This window comes from Pithys albifrons, chromosome 3 (assembly GCF_047495875.1).
Source record: "Pithys albifrons albifrons isolate INPA30051 chromosome 3, PitAlb_v1, whole genome shotgun sequence".
Taxonomy (NCBI): domain Eukaryota; kingdom Metazoa; phylum Chordata; class Aves; order Passeriformes; family Thamnophilidae; genus Pithys; species Pithys albifrons.
This window is the reverse complement of record NC_092460.1, coordinates 51,545,213-51,569,074: the sequence shown is the minus strand read 5'-3', so window position 1 is coordinate 51,569,074 and position 23,862 is coordinate 51,545,213. Positions and strand designations below refer to the sequence as shown.

At 43.6% G+C, this 23,862-nt stretch overlaps 3 protein-coding genes and 1 non-coding gene across 7 annotated transcripts in view; all 4 read left to right on the top strand.

The window, feature by feature from the left end:
* The window catches only part of UBN2 (ubinuclein 2), a 55,821-nt gene extending 36,335 nt beyond the window's left edge, over positions 1–19,486 (top strand). For both annotated transcript variants that reach the window (XM_071551918.1, XM_071551919.1), the window contains exons 12-17: positions 1,379–1,429; positions 2,807–2,849; positions 3,491–5,026; positions 8,342–8,588; positions 9,351–9,440; positions 10,378–19,486. In XM_071551918.1, coding sequence (XP_071408019.1) covers positions 1,379–1,429; positions 2,807–2,849; positions 3,491–5,026; positions 8,342–8,588; positions 9,351–9,440; positions 10,378–10,427 — 2,017 coding nt within the window. In that variant the 3' untranslated portion in view covers positions 10,428–19,486. The remainder of the gene's footprint in view (positions 1–1,378; positions 1,430–2,806; positions 2,850–3,490; positions 5,027–8,341; positions 8,589–9,350; positions 9,441–10,377) is intronic.
* Positions 19,487–19,768: 282 nt separating this feature from the next.
* TRNAR-CCU (transfer RNA arginine (anticodon CCU)) lies at positions 19,769–19,841 on the top strand. The gene has a single exon. It is a non-coding gene; the product is annotated as a tRNA-Arg (tRNA).
* Positions 19,842–20,165: 324 nt separating this feature from the next.
* Positions 20,166–20,744, top strand: FMC1 (formation of mitochondrial complex V assembly factor 1 homolog). Its single transcript, XM_071551917.1, has 2 exons — positions 20,166–20,369; positions 20,472–20,744. The coding sequence occupies exons 1-2, from the start codon at positions 20,241–20,243 to the stop codon at positions 20,664–20,666; spliced, it is 324 nt and encodes a 107-aa protein (XP_071408018.1). The 5' UTR covers positions 20,166–20,240; the 3' UTR covers positions 20,667–20,744.
* A 2,437-nt stretch (positions 20,745–23,181) lies between these two features.
* The window catches only part of LUC7L2 (LUC7 like 2, pre-mRNA splicing factor), a 30,757-nt gene continuing 30,076 nt past the window's right edge, over positions 23,182–23,862 (top strand). For 2 of the 3 annotated variants that reach the window (XM_071551914.1, XM_071551913.1), the window contains exon 1: positions 23,182–23,550. In XM_071551914.1, the coding sequence (XP_071408015.1) occupies positions 23,490–23,550 (61 nt within the window). In that variant the 5' untranslated portion in view covers positions 23,182–23,489. The remainder of the gene's footprint in view (positions 23,551–23,862) is intronic. The other variant, XM_071551916.1, reaches the window with a different exon arrangement.

Below are 23,862 nucleotides of genomic sequence, written 5' to 3'. Positions count from 1 at the left end.
GACATCTAAGTATATGTGTGCAGTGGAGGGATTATTTTTCAAGCATGGTCTTGCTTTGGAACAAATATTGTGCTGTCCTTTCCTTGTACCCTATCTATATTTCTTGTTCTTGTAGTACTACATTTTTGTTTTTAACCTTTAAGGATGATACTGGGGCCTGTGATTAATTTTGGGTTTTCATTTCCAAATGAAAAACATAAAGGAATGGACAAAGCACCAAGAAGGAGGTGGGGAAATATTTTGGAGAAGCTGTGTAGGTCAGAAAGTGGCGCATTGAACATGTAATGAGGAATGTTATTTTTGCTCTATGACATTCTTCATAGGCACTCAGTAGTCTCTTGACAGTGGGATTGAGAGGTTAGTATGGTGAAAAAAATGTGAAAATGGAGCTGGAAGTGGAATCTGAGAAGTAAGGCACTGAACAGTAGTGAGAGAATGTCAGTGTTTTCTTACCAGGTGACATAAGATTTGTGGATACTTGGATTTTTCATAATTACTGCAGATGTACAGATTGTGTTATCAGCGGTGAAAAGTTCTTGTTTAGACAGCTGTTCATGATGTGATCAGTGTTAATGTGATGGCAATGGCAGTGGTGTAGGAAAATCTTGTCTGTTCTGGTTTGCCTACCTGGAAACAAGGAAGGGGATCAGCTTTTCATTAGTTGTGTATTTACAGCTGCATTTTGATAACAAGCTGTAGGATAGGTACAGGTCAGGAATCATTTTCACTTCCCACTTGTCAACTCCAGAGCTGATAATATTGAAATAACAGTATGTGAACTGTTGAGATTTGTCATACTGGTTCTTTCTTATTCCTTGGGTCTGTAGTAAAGTTGTGTGCATAAGTCCAGTGTGTAACTCAAGTCACAGAAATGGTACACAATAGCCTTTACAAAGTACTGAAGAGAATAAGAAAAAAGCTTGGCTACTGTGGTCTGACTTTTTTCCTCTGCATTAAAAATACCCAACAGATTAATAACTACAAACTCAAACCTATGGTCAATGTATTGGACATGTAGTGTGAGGAGTTTACAACAATCCTTAATTTGATATTTGAAATATTTCTTTAACCTTTGAGGAGAGATAATTCAAAATGTATTTCTTCTGTCTGGCTGAAGGAAGTTGACTTCTGTTTCACCATTTACTAAGGTCTTCTGAATGTAAATGTAAATTACTGTAATTTCTTACAGCATTCTTCTGTTTATGGATGCCTGGACCTATATCATGGCAGCAATACAGACAAACTACTTACTAGCTACTCTGGGAACAGATAATCAGAGAGTAGTTCTGAAAATCAAAGGATACTTGTGTATTTGGTGGTCAAATTCCACTTGTCATGGCAGAATCACCTCATGTTCTTTTCCTCACCCCTCTTTCAGGATGCTTTTTAAAGAAAGCCGAAGTGTTCACAATCACCTCACTTCTGCTCCGTGAGTATAACAGTGACAACTTACTAAGGTCTTAAGGTCATGCACAGCATCTTTTCTCATCTTCACACTACCTCTTTCTGGATGGAGGGGAGGAAAGGGAGGCATTTGGGGATTTGTTTGAAGATACTTAGAATGATGGCTTGGTTTTCTTTTTAATGCTTTAATTTAGACATATAACTGTAATGTTCTTGTGTTATATTTTGACTGACTTATGAAGTGGGCAAGATAACTCAAGGGGATATTAATTCTTGAATGAATGCTTTTTACTCAAAAGTATTTCAAAGCACCACACACTACCTAAATGTTGACATGCAGCATATTAAAAGACTGCAGTGCTTCCTGCTTTTCTCTTTTCCTCATAAATGTCTCTGTAGTCACAGAAAGCTGTGTCTAAATGGGATTTTATCTTTTTGAGTTTTCAGACAGCACCATGTGCCTCTTGGGAGCTGTCCACATTCAGCCAGAATTCAGATAAATTATTGTGACTCTGAGTAACATCCAAATTGCAACCTTTCTGATAAATACAATTAACATAGGACATTTTCCTACATCATAGCAAAATTGAGTCATATTCCACTTACAGTAAGGGGGTTTTTTAACCAGGCATATTTCTAGTTGCTTAGGAAGGAGAAAAAATGACCTCTAAGAGGTAAATCTGTTGATCCTCTTGAAGAAACATAAATGAGAAAAGGTGTGAAATGCTGAGCTTCGAAGTTGAACCTGATAACTAATCATCCTTAATGCTGTCCTTGCTTGTATGACTGCAGTTGGTGCTATGGTGTTCATGGACACTGCAGAAGAAAACCTGGAAGCTCGTTAAATGACTTATTGCAACAAACTAGTGAGATACAACTGTTTTAACAGTTGATAAGCAACAAACCATTTTTTGTAGCAAGGAGAAGCAACTGCTTTTATCTGTTTGAAATAAATGAGAATAGGAAGTGTCTTTCTCAGGAACAAAAAACCTAAAGTTATATTACTATTCTAGATGATTTCAGTGTAGACAGAGCTCTACTAAATAGACAGACTCATTAAGAAGCTGAAATGAATTAATGTTTTGAAGCTTCTCTAAATCAGAGAAATAAAAAATAGCTGTCCTGATATATGTTGGCTTATATCAGCAGTTAAGTTGATTTTTCAAGTAGTGATACATGACCACAAATGGTTTGAAAGTGTGATTTCTTCTTTTCAATTTAATTTTTTTTCCTTTCCGCCTTATATTTTAAGCCATTTTTTATTTCAAGGATGTTATATTACTAAAGCTGGCATCCAGTAGTCACCCTTCTATTTTACAGGGATATGATTAATTAACACTTAAAATGAAAATTATTTACCTTTTTCGGTCTTCTGATGTACATCTATGGTCCTCTGTTTTAGGGCAAAGAAGAAGGTGATTCTGGCCCCTAAACCCAAGGGGAAGGTAAATGTCAATTTATATATCTGAGTATTCATTCAGAAGTCCAGTATGACCATTTAATAGAATCTGTTTGTGCCTTTGATGCAGAAAATTCTTGCAGAAGGTTTCCATTGGGGAATGCTAGGCGAGCTTATTGACTTGGTGGTGCATTACTATATTAGTTTTTTGAAAAATGACTATGAAGAGGTACTTAATTTCAGTAAAGTTTCACATCTTTTAATGTGTGCTCTGTGTGTGTTTTCAGTTTGTAATACATTTGGCAACACTGGAAAAATTGTGGTTGGGAGGATACCATAATAAGTTGATAGAGGTTCTCATTAGACACAACTAGGTATCATCTTACTTCAGTAGCATTTTTATTTGGTGATCAGATTAGCTACCCTGTTCTTCACAGCATTGCTTGTTCTTCACTGTGTGGGGCACTTGTAGTTCTGTAGAGCAACAGCACTAGGTTTTTAAATACAAATATTAAATTAACACACAAGACTCCAGCAACTAGACATCATAGGTATCTTAATATGAATTTCAATAGTAGATCTTCAGTTTATCTGAATTTACAGAAGAATAGTATTACACTAAAGACAGCTTTAAATCTATTCCAGACAGACTATTAAAACTGACTTTTTCTATCTCTTCATTCTCAGGACTCCAGTCCAAAAAAAGAACAGAAGACCTCTATGTCTTCAGTCAATTCAAGTTGTGCTGCTGTTCTGAGTTCCAGCACACCTGTCTGTACCCCAGCCAGCTCCAGCTGCACACCAGCTCCAGAGACGATCTGCTTGGATGACTCACTGGATGAAGACCTCTCTTTTCACCCACCTTCACTGGACTCTATTTCCGATGCTCTGGCAGTTATCAATAATGGTGCCAAGGGATCTCCTCTTGGGTCTACCATAGACACACCAACATCCAGACCTCGCCCTGGGCTGAGGGAAGAGAAACTAGCAAGCATTATGAGTAAGTTGCCTCTGGCAACTTCAAAGAAAGTAGAGCCCACTCAAACATCCCATTCATCGAGTCTTATTGCTGGTCACACAGGGCCAGTACCAAAGAAACCCCAAGACTTAGTTCACACTGGTATCTCTTCAGGCCTTATTGCTGGATCTTCAATTCAAAATCCCAAGGTTTCCTTAGAGCCTTTGCCGGCCAAACTACTTCAGCAAGGACTGCAGAGGTCAAGTCAGATCCAGTCTGCTTCCTCCTCTTCTCAGACTCATGTTTCTTCCTCTAAGACCCAAGCAGCTATTTCCACCTCTCAAAGAACCAAGGATGCTAATGTCTTGGTATCATCTTCTGAGGCTCAAGGTGGTACTTCCTCAACATCACAAGTGACAAAGGTGCACCAGCATTCAGCTGTACAGCAAAAATATGTATCTCCTTTACAAGCAACCATTAGTAAGTCACAGACCAATCCTGTGGTGAAATTGAGTAGTAATCCCAAACTGTCTTGCTCATCACCAGTCATCAAGGCTCAAGATAAGTCTGTAGTGTATCGCCTGCCTTTGTCTAATCCCTCGTCTGGAAGTGGCTCTCAAGTGTCTCACCCACTGGTTTCTCGGACAACATCCAGCACCTCTACCTCTAGTAACTATTTAGCCAAGGCTATGGTGTCACAAGTTTCTTCCCAGGGTTTCAAGCCTCCCTTCTCCATGGCTGCCTCTCCCAAACCTGCTGCCTCTCCCAAGCCCACTTCATCTAAGCCCTCTGTGACACCCAAACCCAATGCATCACCTAAATTTTCATCCAAGACCACCTCATCCCCCAGGCCTGCTACGACTCCCAGTTCTTCCAGTTCAAGTGCACTAGTTTCCCAGAGTAGTCACTCCAGCAACAACCCCCTTCATAAACAGACCAGTGGTGTAAATATCAGCAGGCAGTCTCCCACAGTGAATTTGCTGTCATCTAATCGCACCTCAGGCCTTCAGCCTGCAAAGAACCCTCAGGCTTCTTCAAAATTGCCCAACTCTTCTCCTTCTGGAACTGTTGGTAAAAATAATTTGGGTGGAGTTGGAATGAATGTACCTGCCAGCAGAGGCAGTAACCTTAACTCAAGTGGAGCTAGTAGGACTAGTCTGTCTGGGGGAGCAGGAAGTGGAACACAGGGTGCTACTAAACAATTGTCAACTCCACACAGACCATCTTCTGCCTCAGGGTCTCCAGTTGTAGCAGCCAGCGTGCAGGTATGCATCTAACCAGTTCACATTTGAACCTTACAGTAATACTTATTTTGTAAACATTCTTAAAATACCTTGGTTTGGAAATGTGTCATAAATTTAATCTGCATACTTTCAGAAGCATACATGCCAATACTGATGAAATGGTTTCACACTGGAGAACAGGTGTTTCCAGCTGATGTGAAATGCAAGGATCAGTGTGGAACAAATCCTCACAGTAAAATGTTGGTTGGTCTATACTGTGGAACAGAATTAAGTTGGTTGGGGGATTTTTTAAGAGCACTAGAAAAGGTAAGCTTTGTGTGGCCGTATTTTAAGGGAATGTGGTATTTTCTTGCATTACTGGATTTGTGTATTTCTATATATTTACATATTTGTAGTGAGGGTGGTTATGTAAAAAGGCATCTTGGTACATTTGTTGTCAGACTTCATGATTAACTTCACAGCCAGAGTTCAGTTGCTTGTGGCTGAGTGTAATTCAACACTTGCATTTAATATTTGCAAGGGCTTTTCTTTTGTATTTATGATTATGTGTTTTATTTTGTAGGATCTTGTCAAATTGAACGAGACACCTCATTTATATATATAAATGTCCTAGAAATTGAGAGAGAGCTTATACTGTCACTAGAGATAAAACAAATCAAGCAAAACAAATATATTGAAAATACTGTCCTAATCCCCGTGCAAATCTGTTATTTACCCAGAAGACAACCTGCATTCCCAAGTTGTGTGTTCTTCTCACTGGGATTGCTTTAATTACTGAGATGATTCGATGTCTTCCTCTCTTCATCGTTCTCTGTCCTGAAGTCTTCACTACTTAAAAAAAGCATTGTTGCTGTAAATGATATTTTCAGTGTACAGCAAATGAAAAGCTGTGTGTTTTTCTAGAACAGTGCACATAGCTCTTGCATGGGAGTGATGTATACTCAACTTTTAGTAGTGTTTCATAATCTTTTAGCTTGCCATCAGATTTTTATTAATGCAGCTGAGTAACAGAAGGGATATGATTTTTACAAGACAGTTCTATGGTCTTTTGTTCTACTGTACCAAAACAGTCAACAATAAATGTCTGGCAGGCTCTAAAACAGCCTTCTCTTACTTTGGGTGCTTTGAATGGAAAAAAAAAATCCACAACTCCTATGCTGTGTAAGGGCCACTGAGGTACCACACCAGGGCCTGGAGAAGAGCTGAGCTGGGTACAGTGCAGTTTGAGTACTCTAGAAGGGGCCTGGAGGAAACAAAAAGGGCTGCAATGGATGGAGTGAGAAGAGAGTTCTTTCTTCCTGATTCAGTCAACAGAATGCAGTGATTACAAACAATTGCTGTGTTGTAGAAGAAAATGTTGAATGGGTGTGGTAGTGCCTAAAGATGATGGACAAGGGAAGTAAGCAATGTTGTGTTGGATAATGAGATGAATTTTGGCAAACATTCCTGTAGTTAAAGGCAAGTAATTTCTTTTTTAGAAACTCTGATCGCCTGAGTAATGAAATACATTTTGACCATAGTGATATTGAAGAGCACTGGAGGGGTGTGTGTGGTGACATGAGTCTATGCTATAATACTGCAAAGTAAGATGTGTTGGTGTATAGAAAGGGGCAAATCAGCCAGAGGCCCTGAGTGTGTAAGGTACCGCTAAAATAATTACTGTGACCTTGCATAGGGGTTTTTTTTGATGTTTCAGAAATTACTTTAAGCTATAAATGGCTCAGAAGAATGGTGAAAGGAAGATAAACCATGGAACAAGGCTCTTGGTGCTGTGCACACAGAAGCTTAGTCAGGGAAGTACATTCAAGAACAGATTAGAATCAAATTACATCCCAGTCCAAGTACACTAAAGAGCAAAAGGTTTGTGATCATTGAGGGGTTTACTTATCCATAAAGGTCCAGTGGCTGGCTGCTGAATTTAAATCAGTTCTGGACCAGTTGTTAGTTACAACATACGAAGGAGTCAGTTACCCCTCTTAAAACTTCACATAAGACAGAAAGTGAATCTCCTTTCCTTCAAGGCCTCGGGGATTTAATTCTTATCTGACGTGCTGTTAGTCAGGAGATGAGAATGGTACCTGACTTGCCCATTAGAGTATTCTGGTCTGCTTCCGTTGAAGATCCAACTAGATGATTTCATGGGGTAATAAAGATGTTCCTAACTAGGAAGTTTCCAATAAGTGTTTGCCTCCTTTCTGCTTTTGATTGACACAATTATTTAACAGAATGTAAGTTTACACTTGCTGGAGCTTCACATAAAGTTACATTTTAAGTAAACAAAGCCAGAGAGTATGCATGTGATTTCCTTAAAAAGCTCTACCTACCATTGGTACTTGTGAGCAGAATCTGGCTTAGACTTAAAGGATATTAATGACTCAGACCTACATGATCGGATGAACCCTTTTATGAACTACTGTATGTGAGTTAAATACAAACATCTGAACTGCAGCTCTTTTAGGGCACACTGTAGCTTTTTTCACCGCTGTACTTCTCTCTCTCCTCTGTTTTGAGAGAGTAAGCAAGGTCTTTGCAGAGCTCCTTACAAAGTTGCTTTTTTGTTTGCAGACATTTTACAAGTCCTCAATTGTAAAACATAACCATGTCTGTTATTTTGTTGCACTTTACTAGATTGTATAAAGGATGAACAGTTGCCATTTGGGAGCTGTTGTAGCTAGAATGATCTGGCTGATCTTGCATTTTTATTTTTAAACTACAGTAAATTTAGCTTCATTTTGACATATCTAGAGTGAAGAGATTCTTTGCCTTTTCCTCTGACATGTGCATACACACATGTACACACATATGTATATCTGCATTTTGGTAACCTGACTTCTTGAAGTGTGATGTGAGGGTTCTTACGTATAAATCTTAATTTTCAGAAATCGTTGCTTCTCAACAACCTCTTAAGAAATAATTTTCTTAAGGAATAATTTTCTTAAGACCCAGATTTGAAGTGGGGATAGTAATACTGCACTTCTGAAGAACTTCAGATCAACATCTGATAATTTCATGTTATTAATCTAATAGAAGGCATTGCATTAGACTGTGACTGTAGACCCAGTGCATGATTAGAAAGGAGATCAAGGGAATTACCTGTAAGGTTGATGACCAAACATGAGAGAGAATCCATACTCTCGTGCCTGAATTAGATATAATTGTGCTTGCTTAGCAGATGAACACTGGAAAAACCTCCCAGGTGGATAAGTGGATATTTATTAATAGTTTAATAGACTTCTCAACAGAGCAGCACTTAATAGGGAATAGTCAATTTTTTTGTATCCTTAAAGAATCAACTCAAAGCTTTACAAACCTTGAAGTACTGCTTTTTTTGTGCAGTCAACAGCAGGAGCATCGTTACTGGCTAACGCCTCACCTCTGACTCTCATGGCATCACCCCTGTCTGTGACCAGTCAGAACGTGACGTCTGCACCATTGACTCCTTTTGGGATGCTGGGTGGCCTTGTTCCTGTGACTGTGCCCTTCCAGTTTCCCTTGGAGTTGCTTGGCTTTGGGACAGACACAGCTGGAGCGACAACCACCTCGGGATCTACCTCAGCGGCTTTCCACCACAGCCTAACTCAGAGTGAGTGGGATTAGTTATCGCAGTCCTATAAGGAGAGATACATCCTTAAAATGGAAATTGAGAAGGGAAGCAATAAAGTTCTCAGAAACTCCCATTTGCTTCTTGAGAATCCCTACAAGATGTGATTTCTTCTCTGGTAAAAGCTTACTTTACATAATTACTAAATGTTATAAATCACCTTTGATAAGCCTAACTTCACTGTATTCACAGTATATTTTTAGTTTTGAACATGCTTTTCTGAGTTCACTTTTAATACCTTACCTTTAGAAAGGAGAATAGCTTAAAAGTCTCAAAGTCTCTTAAATGTCACAATACAAATAAGAGACTTAATATGCTGATTCCTCAAAATATTCTTAGCTCAGTAATTACAGATATCAAACAGCTCTTTTATGAGGAAACCAAGATGGCATTTACTTTTTCTGATTTCTTGAAAACAAATTATTTAGGGGTTTAACCCATATAAATTGTTGGTCCTTCTGCCAAAAGGAATTATATGCAAAGTTACATCCCAGTAGTGAGGCAGGGTCCTTGCTCTGACTTTTGATTAGCCATATCTGGATAGTTCTGTTTCTGTTGACTTATTCCAGCCCTCAGAAAGCTGTCAGGTATTTCATTTTTATTGTGGGGATACATCTTCCGAAATTTGTGGAAATTAGACTGCTACTATGGCTACACTAGAAAATCCAAACCTTGTTACTTCACAAAGACCGCCTTTCTCCTCCAGTTTTATTTTTTATCTTTGCTTCCCTTTTCTCCCCCCAGACTTACTGAAGGGTTTACAGCCAGGTGCTCAGCATGCAGCGACTCTATCTCACTCACCTCTGCCTGCTCACTTGCAGCAAGCTTACACAGGTAAAGACATTGTATTTTTTTTATTACTTATTTTTAAATTAGCTTAAAAGTCGTATTTCAACCCTACACTGAAATAAGATATACAGCAGTAATTAGTTCAAAGAAGACACAACACAGGGATAAACTTTGGGAGCAGGGCAGTGCTCTATTGCAGCAGTATTTTGGGATTCTGCACAATTGGTTTTCCCCCTATTTCTCTTTAGTGTCAGGAACAAAAAAAGGTCAAAAATTTCAGTACTTTATGGTATCAATTCTAGAGACTTAAGTCTGCTAGTTTTGCTAGTGGAAAAAAAAAATATTACTTAGTGGACACTAACATGGTTGTTTAGAGGCTGCATAAAGTCAACTTTCATTTCTCCTTTGAAGGAGAAACTGACCTCCCAGATAAAAGTTTTTTCATGTTTCTTGCAAGGGTATGTATTCACATGTGTGAATGGTGTGATGATTTCCTAATGGAGGATCTGCTTCCCTAGAAATTTTATCCTTGAGTTGCATATTTTGATAGAGAAGAGAAACTTGAAGTAGACTATCTTATTGTTTTGTTTGTAAGTCTTAGAGCTGAAAAAGTGAAGCTTTGGAAGGTGTAGTTTAGAGTGTAGTTCTTTCTTTGTCACCTGTGTCTTTGGGGGCCAGGAGAAGGAACGGGAAGGGTGGCAGTGGCTTGGTGGGTGTTCTTCTTGCTGTTCTGGGGGTTCTCGGGACCAGAAAACTGGACAGTGTTTGGGTGTGAAGCTTGACATTTCAGATTTCAACAAGGTTGTTTCTAATAAATGAACTACAGAGAAATTACAAAATCTTCCACTCTGTAAAGACAATGTACTTTTGGTGATTCTAAAGCTGAACCTGCCAAATTCCTGACTCTCATGCTGTAAGTTACAAAAACAAAAGTTCACTCATGCTTCTATCTTCCCTTTATTTTCCTGTCTCTCAACTACAGATGGAGGCCAAAGTAAAGGGGACACTAAGTTACAGCGGAAAAACCAGTGACTTCTGGACAAGCAAGGGAGCTGAAGCAGTTCTGGTTGGCTGACAGAATCTGCCCAGTTGGGAAAGTGCTTATTGTCACAGGGCTGCTGTTTCTGTCGATGTTTACATATTCTGATCCTAAGCACTGTGGTGAGAGGAAGAAGAAAAATAAAATAATACTTGATCAAAGAGAGAAGGAAAAGGAGGACTGGTCCTCCTGGTCATGCAGACTGGTCATAGTTTGATATTGCCTAAAGAAACAACTTTCTTTATCTGCTCTGATTGGCTCTTAAAAGAAATTGATCGTCAAACCCACAGCAGCACCAACATTTTTTGTCTGGGTGAAGTCCAATGAAAAGTGGAAATCATGAGAGGAGCTAGAATAGGTTTCTCCATTCATTGTGTAAGGTGGAATCATTCACTTCATTAGTGCCCAAAGTGCCCAGTGTAGGGTTATGTGTAGGTCCTGAGTGTGCTATACGGTTGTGGACCAAAGGTTATGTAGAATAGAGGTGGTGCTGGGATACTTTGCATTATAATTAAACCTTTACACAAATGCAGTTTCTGATAATGGGCATTTTTCCAGCTTTACAAGGCTGTTTGGCTTTAGGGAGCCTACAGATGTATGCAGTCTCATTAGAGAATTGTCTTCAAAAACAGATCTCCTGGTACATCAAGATGTGAGACACAGACTATTTGTTTGATTCTTTTTTGGTACAAAAATTCTTATTTAAGGGAGGAAGGGGATGGAAAATTTTTCACTTACAGGAAAAGAAAACCCACATTTTATTGGTCAGACTATCATTTCTTTCCCACATGCTTTTTAAAAGTATGCTCATGTTTCAGTCCTTCCATTTGTTAAACTTTCTTTTACTGTGCTTTGTGCTTATTTGGTACTGAAATTAAGTTATGTTCTGTTCATGTCTTTCATAAACCACAACCAGTTCTCTTCTCATTCTCAATCTTCATCTTTCATCTAACCCCTCCCAAAAGCCATGCATTATACTGATTTGCTAGTTAAAGAAAGCTGATTGTGACCTATTCCAGAGTCAAGTTAGAGCTGCTTCAGGCATTAGCCAAAGAGGAGTCGTTCAAAAGCGACCAGAGGTGCCTTCTCTTCTGGGGGCTGAATGGGTTGTCTCCAGCATTTCCAGCCCCTGCTGGCCTGGGGAGTGTCTGACCTGAACTCTTTCTTACATAGTCGCACAAGACTGCAAAGCTGGCTTTTTTTTTGTTTTTCCTTTGATAGCAATACATCAACTGGTTCACATGTAAGATTAGGAAGTATCCAGCACATGTTGCACTTTCAACACTAGGACAGAACTTTCCTGTTGAGTCCCTTGCGCTGTCAGAGAAAAGGTGAGAATGGCAAAAACTGAAGTATGTCATAGGGGAAAGGAGCAAAGAAAGTAGTATGATGCCTTTCTCCTTCAGCCCTGGAACATTCCTTTGACCAGAGATGCTTAAATTCCTAGTAAATAGTTTTTCCAGTAGTTTGACTTGAGATTGAACCAGAGACCCCTCGTTATTTCACACCTTTTAGAGAGACTTTGACCCATGAATAACGAATCTGCAATGTTTTTTGCTAGATTATTTTGAGCTTGCAAGTTTCTTTTACATGTGATTTGTTTTTCTTAGATCAGACAAGTTTCTTTTCTATGTAGAGCTCATTTTAATTTTATATAAATATATATACATAAATTTAAAATAATATATATTGTGTATTTAGTATAAAAATGTTGGGTTGAGCTCAGCAATAAATGTTTTTGCACAACACTTCTGTGAAAGACAGATTGAATCAAGGTGCATTAGTTCATTAATTTCACTCCATAGCATCTGCCAATTAAATGCTTTTTTGGTAGCACTAATGTTTTGTATGTGGCATGTTGATTAGATAAGCTTCCATCTCCATCACGGTTATTAAGAGTTGAAACATACAGTTATGTAGACCCTGGCATTCTTCATGATGCACAAATTCTGTCAAAATACCATAAACTATTTAGAATGCAAGCTTTATCTGATTTTTTTCTCCCCCCTCTTTTCTCAAGAAGGGTTGAAGGAAGACAACTTTTGATTCTTGAGGCCCAGCAGTTCTGGCAGCATGTTCATTCTCCAAACTGTGTCAAACCTGACAATTTTAACAATGCATGTAGCTAAGGGAGTTGTGGCAGTGAGCTGTTGGGCAGCAATATATTTGAGAGACCCTGTCCTAAGAGTTCTACCTCTTCTATATTTTCCTCATCAAGGCATCTCATTCAAATTGCCATCTTTTGTCTTCATACTTAATGAAATTCTAGACTGGAGACTTGGAGCTCTGTATAACTACAGCACAAATTCCCTTTCAACATTCCTCTCTTCCAGGAAGTATGCCTCATCTTGAGTTGAAGAGTATCCTCTCCAAATCTCGAGGGTAGGAGCAGTCCTGCCTCTGTGTCCTACTGAGCTTCTCAGACTTGGAAAACAAGTAAACTAAGACTTCTTGTGGAAACAGAGAGCAGGATGCTGAGAATAAAGATGACCATACATTGTTTGTGACGTTAGTTCAAAAAACCTCCCAGTGGGTAACTGCAGTCATGAGGCTCCTGAGTTTCTTTGCAATGAGTAACATAGGGAATGTAGACTCTTACATTGCTGTTCCCTGTTCTCCCTGGTTAGACCTAGCAATGCCAAGTCAAAGGAAATAATGGGGTGATTCCCAGAGACCTTTGCAGGTACCATAGGATGGGGAAGGGAAAGAGAAAGATTGCTGCAGCATCCAAATGCAAAATTAGGTTAATGGTTTACTATTTTCTGCACAGCAACTCTTCTGAAGACATTTCCCCCCAGGTTTTTACTACTTTTTAAGGGCCTTGGTTAATAAATAAACTGTAGTTGTACATATTAAAAAAACCCTCAGTATTCACAAGCAATAAGAAAGCCAAGTATAGCTGTCTTTTCCAGGCAGCAGGGCTGAACTTGGTTTGGGGACTGTATGTGAGCGAACATACAAAGCTCTCTGAAAGCCCCAAACAAGTGCAAGCAATAACTTCAAACACCGGTTTTAGATGCTTAAAACCGTCTGGGTAGTGTTTTCTGCTACATGATCCAAAGTCCCTAAAGTCATTGTAGCTATTTTAAATCCTCAGAGACACTTGAAAAGAAAGAAGGCAGGCTAAATGAAAGATCAGGCTGCAGAGTTTCCTGATACTTGGGAGTAGAACTGCAGTGTTCTCCCACTCGGAGATGCAAATGGCCTAAGTCACTTTGTCCAGCCTTCTCTGTTGATTTGAGAGACATGACTAAATACTGATCAACTAAGTCACAAGTGTGGATGCTGTGGGTTTCACATCTGTTTTCTGCTAATCAGAAGTAACTTTTAATTACTTGGGTTCTGCTTTTTGTTTGAATCCGATCAAAGTTGTCTGATGCACAGATTTAGGGGTGGGACAGGTGTTAAGAGCCTGTTCCTTCCTGCAGTCCCATCACCTGACCCTTCCTCCACACTCCTTCTCCACTTGGTGCAAGACCCTTGAGGACATGAAAACAGAGAAATCTTGCAACTCTCCCAAACTGCCATCAGTTGTGCGAACCAGTAACCCTCTGGGAGTCATCTTGGACTCCAACTACTTTATTGCATTTGCTGCTACATTTGTAAAATGAACTTTTGGCTGTATTTATTAGCAAATTTTAATCTAGTTTACAGGTGGTGTTTTTTCATTTGTTTGTTTTTCTCTTGATTAGTTTTTGCCCACAGATGGATTAGAAACATTGGGGTGTTTGGGTTGATGGGTTTTGTATTTTTTTTTGGTTTTGAGTGAATCGGTGAAAGCACAGTGGTCCCTCATCTGCTTTTTGTTGGTTTTTTTTTTAAGATGGCATTGCAGGGAAAACCTACAGCCAAGCCAAACCGTGGAAGGGTTCCCCTCACATCAACTTTTCATCTTTTGGTGAACTGGGGAGAAATAATTCAAGGGACGCTTGCTTTTTGTTTGGGGTTGGTTTGGTTTTGTTGGAGGGGGGGTGGTTTATTCATAAAATGAACCCAGAAGGTAAAAGCAGTAGGTAAATGACTGATTAATTAACACTTTATGCAATTTTAATTTTATAGTAATTAAAAAAAAGGTTGTTAGATTTTGGTCCAAGCTCGGATGAAATGGCTGTTGCCCTCCATGACTTACTTGATTCAGGCCTTTGTCCTTTATTTAAGTGCCTTTTTTTTAATTTTATTTCCCTTCCCTCTTTAAACTTTTTCTCAGAGATCCTGAAGTGCTGGAAGGCATTTTGGAGGAAAATCTTAAGCTTGCCAAGATGGCTTTATGCTGTTACACTGTTTTTTTCCTTTTTGTAAAGAAAAAAAACACCAACCAAGTGTGTAATGTGTGTAACTTCATCACTGCTGTACCATGGCTTGGTTCTGTGTGCTTGTGCATTCTTTCTCTCTCACACATGCACACACACAGAGCAATATTCCTGAAACCTGTTCATCCTACATTCTCCTGGGTCTGTCAGACACTACTTAAAATGGAACGTTTGTGCGAAGATGGCAGTACAATAAAAGAGCGTGTGCATGAGTGTGCGTAAATGTGCATAAGAGAAAGGAAGGGGCTAGCAGGAATGAAACTTCTTGCATTTTTCTCTGAAAGTTTTCAATTTGTTTCTTAATTAAGTCATGAGGAAAAACATTATGGGCCCTGTCTGGCAACCTTATTAACTACTGGACCATTTCACACAATTACTGAGGCAAAGATGTGTAGCTGACAGCCCCAAGGACATGTAGGGGAAAATAAAGTTAAAATAGCAGCTTGAAACACATTTGAGTTGAGATGAACTGCAAGGAATCTTGTGTACAGCTTAGTCACCTGCTTGGCACCGGTTAGTCAAAGGATTCTCACACTTAACCAAAGTTAGCCCTTTCCACCATATAAGAAGGAATTTAGTAAAACCTGCAAGAGTGCAGCTGCTAATTGAATTTAAAGGTGGCTATGCTTCACATGCTGCTAAGTTCCTCACCATGAAGTACTTTTCTAGTTGTACTTTTTCTTAATTTATTGAAATTTCCGTAATGGTTTGTTCTGTTACAACAAACAGTAAATTCATGTGTTAGCTGCAGGTGAACCCTCATAATAGTGTCTGTGCTTGTTTCCCTGTTCTCTGACAAAATTAGCTATCTGCAGTGGATGACCTAGTGATTTTAACAGCTTTGTGCCGAGGATCTATCTAACTTAGGATTATTATAAACATGAATACCTGAAATTAGCAATTCACGTGTTGACCAAGTGCTAAACTTAAGGCAACATGTGTATTTATCACTAGATTGTTCAAGTTCTGTGATGTGCTTCCCCTGGGTAAGATCTAATTTTGAGCTGCAATATGAAAAGGAAGCATTTATTTTACAGAAGGGGAATGGAATGAAGAGTCCATGGGTGGAGAACCAGTCTGGAAAACAAAGTATGATACCAAATACAATGTGTTCCTGTGGCAGAGAATAGCCTAACTCAGTTCTTGGTTTGTATTCACATGTTAATAAACCCATTATGTAAAGTAGACCATAGCTGGATTTCTCCTACCAATCTAATGGTGCCAGTCAATGACAAGACTATTGCTGGTAGCTCAGCCAGTTGAAGTGATGGTCAAGGGTGCTGCTTAATCTGTTTTTGGTGCATCAGTGAAGTTACTTCAGTGGAGTTTGCCACATGCTCTTTATCCTAGGCTGATCTGTGGGAATCTACGACTGGAGATGATGGCTGAGTGTTGCAGTCTTTTTTAACAAATGCGGCTGTTGTGAAAATCTGTGTCTACTGCTGAAAAAAATCACTGCCAAAATAAGCAGCCAGAAGTATGCTTACTGGGCCACTGGAAAGATGACCACTGTGTAGGGGAATGTTTTGTTTGTGGAAACTTCTGCTGTGGCTCCATCATCCTTTTCTATGACCTGGTGATCCATTGCTGCTGTAATAGCTTTTTGGGTCTGTAGAAAGCCCTGTTGCTGCTGAGTTATGCGGAGAGATCAACATAGCTTGGAACTGGCCCAAAACTGGGGAAGTACAAAGATTGTTCACAGTTGGTTTTGCACACTCATAAATGAAACTGTGCTAACCTTGTAGTCAGTGATATGTCTGTATTTTGTAGCCATTTTTGACAGCTGTAATTCTACAGAACAACTCTGGGGAAGAAAAAACAACCACCACCACCATGTATTGTATCTAGAAGTATATTTCAGTCTCTTCCCTTGCTGTCATCTCCTGCTTAAATAACATCCATTAACTAATACATTTTTCTTCATGACTAAAAATTCTGAGCAAGCTGTGTTCACTGTATTTGACTCCTATCATGTGCAATGCTAAAAGGGTTTTTCATATTTGTTTTTAGTTTTTCTTCCTTGCAATGTGTGCAGAAGCGTTTTATTGAAAGACAGTCATGTTTGCTACTGTCTAGTACCAAGAGACAAAGAGCAGGAGAGAACCAACCAAAAACCACAGGAGGTGCCACCATTGTAGGCCAAACTTTGTCGCTGCTGAGGCAGCCAGAGCTACTTTGAGACTTAGCAGATTTCGCCAGAGGACTGGGGGAAGAAACTTTCTTGTGTTCTCAGCTTTTTCCAGATAAAGCCTTAGTTTCATTAGTAGTCACTAATATCAACTATGCAGATAAGTATACGTGTTTCAGTGTTACATGCAGTCCTTTCCCCAGCTATCCCCTGAACACATACTGAAATTTTACCCAAAGAAAATGGAATATTTTTGAATGTCTGTACTGCAGAACGTTTTTTCTAATGTTAAAAAAATGTATTTTAAAAAAGAAACCCTTTCCCTGATGCAACATGTAGTGTCAAGTGTCATGAAGTTGCTTTGAGAGGGAAGCTAAAATCACCTCTTGTGACAGGTTTTAGTCTGAGAGTTTTTTAGAATATTCAGCTCTCACAATTGGTTTAAGAAGCCGCTACAATGTTTGTTGATGTACAGATTGGATTTGAGGAGAAACTAATGAGGCATCCTGGGTTTCTTTCCAGCATCAGAAGTGAATTAAAGCAATTTCTCACTGAAATGAAGTTGCTTCTAAACAAGGGGAGTTACCAGCTAAGTAAAAGCTAAATCACAATCCCCAGGTATTTCTCACTGGTCTTTTAGTCTTGTTGTATGTAACTACAATTAACAATTTAGCTCAGAGATGAGACCTGTAGTGTGTGTTTTATTGCCAGTGATTCCATCATGTAGCAGTTAGTACCATGTTCTTGCATAGTTCTCAAGATCTGTATTGGAAATAGATGGAGAAATTTTATTTTTGGACTACTGTTAAAAAAAAAAAAACAACACAATTAACTACTACTTTTTACCCCCCAAAGTCTACTGAGCAGTGCTATATTTTAGCAGTTAAACTAGTACCCTTGTTATGTGATTTGTCTCTTCTTTTACTAAGGGTTAGAAGCATTTAATGAGTAATCCTTAAAATGTTGGCATTCTCTAGCTTAAGATCAGGTTTTTGTAATAAAAGGGCATCTCTGATGATAACTTCTGATGATACAAAATCTCTGTGTTCAGAATATTTAATCAAGAAAAAACCAGGTGTGGGTGCAAGTCCCTTTGGTTCTGCCTGACAAAAGAGGCTCAGTGAAGAATGCCCTGCACAGCTAATGGCAGTGGGAGTCATCCCCTCAACAGCAGTTTGGCCTCCATATCCTTTGTTTGGTGTCACTTCTAATATAGAAATATTTTAGCAAGTTTGGCTGTAGCCTGCTTAACTCTACCTGACTTGCTGTGATCCCCAGATAATGAAGGGCTGAGAAACCGTTTTGCTGCCTTTCACTGATGAGTTCAGAACAAAAGGCTGGCCGATGGGGTTTTGGTTTTTTATAAACGAGTGTTAAATCACAGCTAGAATTGTTTGCGTTCCTCGACTTTAAACAAAGGAATACACAGTTACTAAGAGATGGCAAACCTGTTTGAGTTGGTGATTCCTGTGATGCTTTACTCAGTCCTTCGTGAATTTGTACAAGATCACTCCTCCTTTTAACATTCACACATTTCAGATCACAGGGCTTAGTGATGGAGAGAGGATCCCAACAGCCTTGTGCTTACTCGATGAACTTTCCAGGGAAACTGCCCCATGAAATGCTCCCCTCTTAACAAGCCTGAACAACCAAATGCAGCTACCTTTGAGTGGTTGGCACCACTTTCATTTGGAATTTTTAGGGAGGTGTGTTCCATAACTTCAAGGGATACTGTGGTTTTAAATGTGTGCTTTCTTTCCTCTCTCCTTATAAAACTGGACCTGAACACAAGTGTTGAGTTGTTGGGGGTTTTTTGTAATAATCTCAGGACCTGAAAGATTGTAGCATTTAGTGTGTCTTAAAAATGATGTACTGTACCAGCCATGGATTTTGTAAATACACCTGTCTCCCTTTTTTGTATTTTAATTTTTTAAAAGTGTGTAAGGCTCTTTGTCAGAGGAACTGGTGCCTGCTTTATCTCCATCCTGAACTGAGGTAGGAAAAGGAAGAAGCTGCTGCCACAAAAGCCTTTTTCAGTTCCAAATGCGTTTATTGTTCTGGTCAGTTTAATGGCTGTTAGTCTTTTGTTAGTTGGGAATGCCGGTTTGTTCCCTGCACGTTCCCAGTTGGGCGTAGGAGAGCCCTATCAGGGAGCCTAATTTTAACTCTTCTGTGTGACTACTTGATGTTTTCACTCCTTCCAGGTACTCAGGTTTGCTATCCCTGAGCAGTCCAATGCTTTCAGAGGTCAGGACTATTGGCCTTCTGCAAGAAAAACTGGAGAGCATTTCATTTTATCAGTGCTTTGACCCAAACACGGTAATGGGGTTTTGCATCCTGCACCTTGCAGGTACTGCTGCCTTCATCTGTTCCGGAAGGGACTTACCCTTTTCTGCTTTCCTGAAAGGAGTGCAAAGCTTTTTTTTTGGCAGCAGACTTTGCTCTGGGATCCACCCTTGCCGGCAGACCCCTGTTCTGCAGTGGGAGCCTTACTCAATTCGGCGTAGCTGTTCCCTGTCCCTGACCGCGACAGGCTTTTTCATGAGTGTACTTTTCTTTTTTTTTATGTGTCACGTGTCTGTGCTGTATTAAATAAAGAGGAATGTACATATTAGCACTGTCTCTGTGATTTTTCACAAAATTAAAGCTGTAAAAAGGTTTCATTTGAAGGGGTGGTCCCTTGGAGCTTTTCGTCGAGCCTTTCGCTGTTTCGGGGATGAGGCGGGTGCGAGGGGCAGCGCTCTGGCCCTGCCCGAGGGTGGGTGCAGGACACCGGTCGGCGGTGCGGCCCCGCAGCCTGGGCCTGGCTCCCGGGGGGAGCTGGTTGGGTAGTTCGATGAAAGGCGAAGGGGTGGAACGAGAGAAGTAGGCGCGCGGGAACAACTCTCCCGCGGCAGCCCCAGTGGCCTAATGGATAAGGCATTGGCCTCCTAAGCCAGGGATTGTGGGTTCGAGTCCCATCTGGGGTGGTATTATTTTTTTCGCTGCGCTGCCCGTGCGCCGCCACTGCCGCGAGGCTGCGGCTCCCGGGGCTGTGCTGGGCGGCCCCCGCGGCTCTAACGGGGGGACAGACCCTTTTAGACCGCAGACCCCGGCATTCGCAGGGGCGCGGCCGCGGCCCGGCTCGGCTTCCCTCAGTGCAATGGCCGCGCGGGTGCCTCACAGCGGCCCCGCTCCGGTAGCACGAGCGGCGGCCCCGCTGCTGCCCCGGCCCGCGGCCCCGCCGGCCCGACCCCCTCGCTGTTGCCATGGCGGCGGGGAGGGGGGAGGAGGCGATCGCTCGCTCGGCGCTCGGCAGCGCGCACTGCCCGGGCGCGGGGGCGAGGCCGCAGAGCGAGGCGGCGGCGCTGGATTGGCGGCGGCGCAAGATGGCGGCGCTGGGCGCCCCCCTGCACACCCTGCGCGAGCTTCTGCGCGAGCTCCGCCTCGCCGCCGGCCGCCACTATCGCGACAGCCCCGCCTATCGCCACGTGCTCGCGGCCTTCCGCGCGCACCGGGTATGCCCGGGTCCCCTACCCACCGCCCCCTGCCCTGCCCTGCCCGAGCAGCCCCGGCGCTCGGCCGGGCCTCGGGGCCGCCCTGACCGCCGCTCTCCGCAGGTGACCAGCGAGAAGCTGTGCCGCGCCCAGCAGGAGCTGCACTTCCAGGCCGCCACCTACCTGTGCCTGCTCCGCAGCGTCCGCCAGCACGAGGCCCTGCACCGCGAGTACCACGGCAAGGGCGAGCGCTCGCCCGAGGAGGTCGCCGGGCTGGTGGGCTTCAGGCTGCCCCAGCAGCCGGGAGGGAAGGGCTGAGATGGGGCCGCTGTGGACACTGCACATCCCTCAATAAATATCCTGCAGCTACTGCAATGGGCTGGGTGCTCCAGCAGATGTTTTTGTCTCACATTTAGGTTATGGTGTGAAAGAGCCTTAACTGAGAGCCCCCCTTCTCCTTTTATGAAGCGTCCCAGTCGTCTGCCTCGTCCATCTGAACATGTGGTATAATGGGCAGCCTCCACAGGGTGACACAAAAGTTGGCTGTAGTGGGGAAACATGAAAGCCTTCACTACTGATCTGCTTGTCCAAGGGTTTCGAGAGTTTGTGGTTCCCCCCTCAAAAACAGTAGGTAAGGGAATTTGCCTAGTGTTTACTGCAGCGTTTTTCAGCCACATTCTGCATGTGTGGAATTTCCTACTCTCCCAAGAACAAAGGTGCTTTCTGTGGAACATCCTGGATTCTGGCGAGCACTGCAGTAGCACAGACCTCTTTCTTGGTTCGAGGCAGTGAGTGAGCGCTGGCGATTCGCAGAGGGCATTTCTGCTTCATGAACTGCATGTTTCTCAGTGGGCCCAAGGAGTTTCCCGTGTGGCTGTCAGTCCCCTGTGCTGCTCTCACACACTGCAGGGCCCAGGAAAGCGGAGGGGAACCCACCACTGCCAGGCGCGCCAGGGACACAAATGCTCATCTTGCAGTCTGAACAGCGAGTTTCTGTTTAAAAAATGGGGCCTGGATTGTTGCTGTTGTTTTCTCAGAAGAGTGTTGAATTGTGTGTAAGATACTTAAGAAATCTGTAATAACCATGACCTACCATGGCAAAAAATGTGAGGTTTTGTTTGCATGGGGAGGAGCTTCAAGCAAGGCTAACAAAACAGTGTGTGTTTTTTTTACTGCCAGGGAAAACAAAGTATCAGGCAGAAGAGCATTGCAAACAGGATGGTGGGATGGTTTAATCCCTGCAGTACAGTGCATAGGCACAGTAGGTCCTTAAAACTGGGGAGATTTGGGCCCCTTAGGTAAGGTAAGGAGGTGGGAACTACAGGTTTTAGGGTTCTGCAGACCAAATTCCAGTCTGCAAGTCTTACAGTGTCTTGCTGACTAAACAGTGGTGGGTTTTTTGAAAAACACTGATATCACAGATGGGAAAGTACCAACCTATTCTCAGCTTAGTAGATCTAAGTTGTGGGATGTCACCCCACCCTGAGAATGGCTGTGACATACTGGTTGTTTCCACTTATTTAATGCAGCTGCTGTATTCTGCAATTTATTTTCCCAATGGACTAAAAGGTTTAATTCATCCAAAATCTGTAGTATGTTGCTCCAGAAAGGGGAAAAAAAAGCTCACTGAAACCACTAAGAAATGTGGAAATTTGGCCAGAGATGCTCCTTAAAGAGTACCCAGAGCGACAGAATGTGTAGTGTGGGTACAAATAGTAGCTTAAATTTCTCCATTTCCCCTAAGCATAGATATTAAATAAGAACGTTTTAGCCAATAGTCTCTTCCATTTACCTCCCCTTCAATCCAAAGTAACAACCAACAAAACTAAACATGCTTTAAAGGAAAAGCAAAGCCAGGACATGCTCTAAATAGCTGAGGGGCACTGGGTAGAGAAAGTTTTCCTGCCCGTGGATACAAAAGCACCCCATCTCTGCAAGTCCTTGTGAAATACAGGCTATCATGCTAAGGGGAGGGTTGTGTGGGTTTTTTTCACTCGTACTGAGCCCACCTCGAAAGCTCAACACGCCCCCACACCGATCTTTGAGATGGGCTCTGGGCACCAGGTGGCAACACTCTGGATAACAAAGGGAGAGTCACAAAGCACAGCCGTTGGAAAGATAAAAACCCTTTGCTGCTTCTTAACTCGGGCTCGATGCTCGCAGGTTGGATCAGCTGCCGCATGTGGCGAAGCCTCCGTTTTCAGGGAGGTTCTCCACGAAGCGGAGTACCCAAGTAACGTTCATCACCGCACCAGCCCGGCAGGAATGCGCTCCCCGAGGGAATGGGGAATACGCTCCCCAAGGGAATGGGGAATGCGCTCCCCAAGGGAATGGGGAACGCGCTCCCCAAGGGCAATGCACTCCCCAAAGGAGAATGCGCTCCCCAAGGGCAATGCACTCCCCAAAGGAGAATGCGCTCCCCAAGGGAATGGGGAATGCGCTCCCCAAGGGGAACGCGCTCCCCAAGGAGAATGCGCTCCCCAAAGCAATGCGCACCCCAAGGAAGGCAATGCGCTCCCCAGAGGCAATGAGCTCCCCAAGGGAATGGGGAATGCGCTCCCCAAGGGAGGCAATGCGCTCTCCAAGGCAATGAGCTCCAAAGGGACCGCACTCCCGGCGTCCGACCCCCCCCCCCGCCCCGCCCGGCGCCGCTGGCCCGGAGACCGTGACGTCACGGCAGCCACGCGCGCCGCGCTGGCGAATCAGCGCGCCCCAGGGCGCCGTCCGGCGGCCCAATCAGGGGCCGCGCCGCGCGGTGCGTCACCGGGCGAGCGCTGCGGTCCGTGGCCAATGGGCGCGCGCCGAGGCCCGTCCGCGCTGACGTCGCGGAGCGGACGGAGGGGCGCAGGGCGCGTGCGCGTGGGTTTCCGTTCCCGCCGGCGCGCGCGCGTGGCGGGCGCGGGAGTGAGCGGGCGCGCGCGGGGCGCGAGGCGGCGGCACCGGGCCCGGCGCGAGGCGGCATTCCCGCGGCACCTCCCACCGGGAGCTGCCCTCCCTCCTTCCCTCCCTCCGCGGCGGCCGCGGGGGAGCGGCCCCGCCCGTGACGCGAGGGGCAGGGCCCAGCGCCCGCTGCGCCTCGGGCCTTGCAGGCCGCTGTCGGTGTGACTCGGCCGCGCCGCGCCGGCCCCCGCCACGCTCAGGATGTCGGCGCAGGCCCAGATGCGCGCCATGCTGGACCAGCTCATGGGCACGTCCCGGGACGGTAAGTGCCCCCCGGCCGCGGCGGGGCGGGCAGGAGGGGGCGGAGCCGCCGCAGCCCCGGAGGTCACGGCGGCAGCGGGCGGGCCGCGCGGCGCTCGCCGGGACTGGCAGGCCCCGAGCCCGGTCGCCGCTGCCCCCGCGGGGCGGGGCCGTCGGGCAGTGGCGGGGCGGGGGCAGCGGGGCACCGCCTCCCCCCACGGAGCTGCGGCCCGGCCGCTGCCGGCAGAACGCGCTGCCGCTCCTGCTGCGGGCGGGGACGCGGTGCCCGAGGCCTGCAGCGCCCTCCCCGCCAAGGGACACCGGCTGCGACATC